Source organism: Sphaeroforma arctica, assembly GCF_001186125.1.
Source record: "Sphaeroforma arctica JP610 unplaced genomic scaffold supercont1.422, whole genome shotgun sequence".
Taxonomy (NCBI): Eukaryota; class Ichthyosporea; order Ichthyophonida; genus Sphaeroforma; species Sphaeroforma arctica.
The window spans coordinates 51,372-54,494 of record NW_014040136.1 but is presented as its reverse complement, the minus strand read 5'-3'; the positions used below and the strand labels follow the sequence as shown (position 1 = coordinate 54,494).

Genomic DNA, 3,123 nt, shown 5'->3' with positions numbered 1-3,123 from the left:
ATTTGTGTATATGCGCATACCTATGTGTATATGAATACCTCTAGACATGTATTCATGCACATGTTTACTCCGCTACTTATTCTCTCCATCTCAATTCGACCTGTCCAGTGCTATAGGCGTAGACACACAGCCCACACCCACTCCGGCCGCCGAGATATCAGACGAACAGTTGAGTGTATTCCTGCAGCAACATCTGCTAGCGATCTTAACCTGGCTCAACGGACAACTGCTCAGTGGGGCTGTAGTTTCACGCACACGAACAATGACGGCCTTCGCACGCCTGCTAGCACTTATTGACGGGAAGTATCTGTACATGGTCAGGTGTGTGCTTGGCGACGATGTGGATAGATGACTATATGCATACATATATGTACGTGTAATTATTAAATTGTGGCAAGTATACATACGTATGTAAGTGTTCTTATCTTGTGGGAAATACACATGCTTGTGTAGGGGAAGATTATCTTTGTTGTCATGCATCTCCCTTATCCTGGGAAGTGACAAATGGACAACTAAACATAGTACTGCAGTAACATCCAATGATTAGTTCACATTGGGTCAACCGGCAACTAGCAAGTGGTTCTGTGTTAATACGTACACGTACAGTGGTAGTCTTCTTCCAGCTATTACACATCGCCGGGACGTATGTGTACATGGTCAGGTGTGTGTATAGTGGGTATGGATGCATATCAATATACCTACATGTGTATGTGTATTTTGCGTGTATAGACAGTAAGGATATATGTAGATACACCTACATTTGTAATTGTATTTATGTGTGTGTAGCCGGTAAAAATGTATGTAAATATATTTACTTGTGTAAGTGTACTATGTGTGCGTAGACGGTAAGCATATATGTACATATACCTACATGTGTAAGTGTATTATGTGTGTGAATGCACTATACCACTAGAGTGCCCGTCAATGCGCGTATACTACTTCCCCAGACTTTGCAGATGAGTGACGGATGAGTGGTTGAGTGTATTAGCCTATTTACAAGTCAGAATTGGCTCGGGTTTAGTACACGTTCCGAATTTTAATGCCAACATTAAACATGATCCTTATCAATTTGTATGGGGCGACTCTCCGTTTGAGGGTTTTAGGGCTTTGGCTTTTGGGAGCGGCCAATCACTATTACATACAAACGGGAGAAGGTGCAACAATGTTGTCGTCTAATGTTTAAGTATTTGTTTGTTGAAATACAATGATATCCTGGTTGATCTATACTGATCAGTGCGTTGTATATGTGTCACCACACACCATTCATTTGTAGAGGGAAAGCCGCTTAATATCAAGCTCTGATATTTTAATATCTTGCTCTGGTATCTTGATATCTTGCTCTGGTATCGTAATATCTTGCTCTGGTATCTTAATATCTTGCTCTGGTATCTCAATATCTTGCTCTGGTACCTAAATATCTTATTCTGGTATCTTAATATCTTGCTCTGGTATCTTAATATCTTGCTCTGGTATCTTAATATCTTGCTCTGGTATCTTAATATCTTGCTCTGGTATCTTAATATCTTGCTCTGGTATCTTAATATCTTGCTCTGGTATCTTAATATCTTACTCTGGTATCTTAATTTCCGTGCCACGGTACGAAGAGATTCTTATTCATCTACACCTCTACTACACATCGCGTTGTAAACCTCTGATCCAAGTTTATAACCCCGCTAAACCCATCTCATCTACTCCATCTGTGCAGGGGCAAAGTGTTAGGTCTGCTGCGGTTGGGGTTGAGTTCAGACGTACTGGTGGTGAGCACATTGGAGGCGTGGCGGGTTTTCCTCCGCAAGCTGTCGTTCGAACAGGTGAGATGGAATGCTGTGGCTGTGTGAGATCTATTTATATATTGACATGGGATGCTTTGGGTGGAAAAATATTGTTTGTGCATTGAGATGGAATGCTGTGGCTGTGTGAGTTCTATTCATAGAATAAGATGGAATGCTGCTAGTGTATGTGGGTTTATGTATCTATTTTTAGATTTATACGAATAAGGGTGGAAGTGTATTTTTGTTTTTGCTTTTTGGGGCGAGAGGTTGGGGTTCTATACAAAGACAAAGCTATACCACACCCCTACTTACACAAAGTTAATGCGTCAGCCGCAAGGAACTCACAACCCCACTCAAAGATATCTCCATACCACACCCATGCATTACGACAGGTACACGTCATTCTGAACGAGTCCGTGTTCATGCTGGTTAGTGTGCTGGAGGATCACGAGGACAGTGTGGCTGAGTTGCTGAACCTGCTGATATACGACGACGACAACACCAGCGAACCCGGCACACAACCCAACCCCTCACCCCACGTGCATGCACACACCACTGACACCGATACCAATCAGCATGAAGGACAGAGTCCCAAAAACGTGACCATAGACACCCGTGAGAGGGCCGCTCATAGTAGAGATGCACTGTATGTGCAGTTGTATATTCTACCGCAGCATCCAGCACTGGAGCGGTGTCGGGGTGTGGTCGAGAGAGCCATTGCGAGGCTCTCCTTCGAGGACTTTCTGGTGCAGGTGTGTGCGTATGTCTAAGCACATGTGTGATTTTTTTTGTTACGCTGATGTGTTCCTATTTTACTGTATGTATGTATATATATGTGTGTGTGAAAGATTCTTTGAGGACTTTCTAATGCAGGTGTGTGCGTATACCGGAGCACGTGTGTGTTAATACATTGTATACACGTGTTACTGTTGCGCTAGAGTATATATATATATGTGTGTGTGTGTATGTTCCGGTGTTGTGTACATGTTTAGATTTTGTGTATATTCAGTCTGTGTCCGCTTGTGTTTTGCTCTATACGTAGCTGTATATCCTGCTATAGCACTAATATATATATATATATATTTATATACATATATGTGTGTATATATATACATATATATATATATATATATGTGTGTGTGTGTGTGTGTATATATGTATGTGAGTGTGTGTGTGTGTATATATGTATGTGAGTGTGTGTGTGTGTGTGTGTATACATGTATATATACAGCACTTACGACGAATGTATACATGTAACATATTGCCTATGATATGTATATATATATATATATATATATGTGTGTGTGTGTGTGTGTGTGTGTGTGTGTGTGTGTGTGTGTGTGTCTTATTT

The 3,123-nt window shown here is 41.3% G+C and overlaps 1 protein-coding gene across 1 annotated transcript; it reads left to right on the top strand.

Moving 5' to 3' along the window:
* Nucleotides 1–46: 46 nt before the first annotated feature.
* On the top strand, nucleotides 47–2,542 carry SARC_06103 (hypothetical protein; the record flags this gene model as incomplete). Its single annotated transcript, XM_014300011.1, has 3 exons — nucleotides 47–321; nucleotides 1,706–1,811; nucleotides 2,165–2,542. 3 exons carry the CDS (start codon nucleotides 47–49, stop codon nucleotides 2,540–2,542), a joined length of 759 nt encoding a protein of 252 aa, XP_014155486.1.
* Nucleotides 2,543–3,123: the final 581 nt, after the last annotated feature.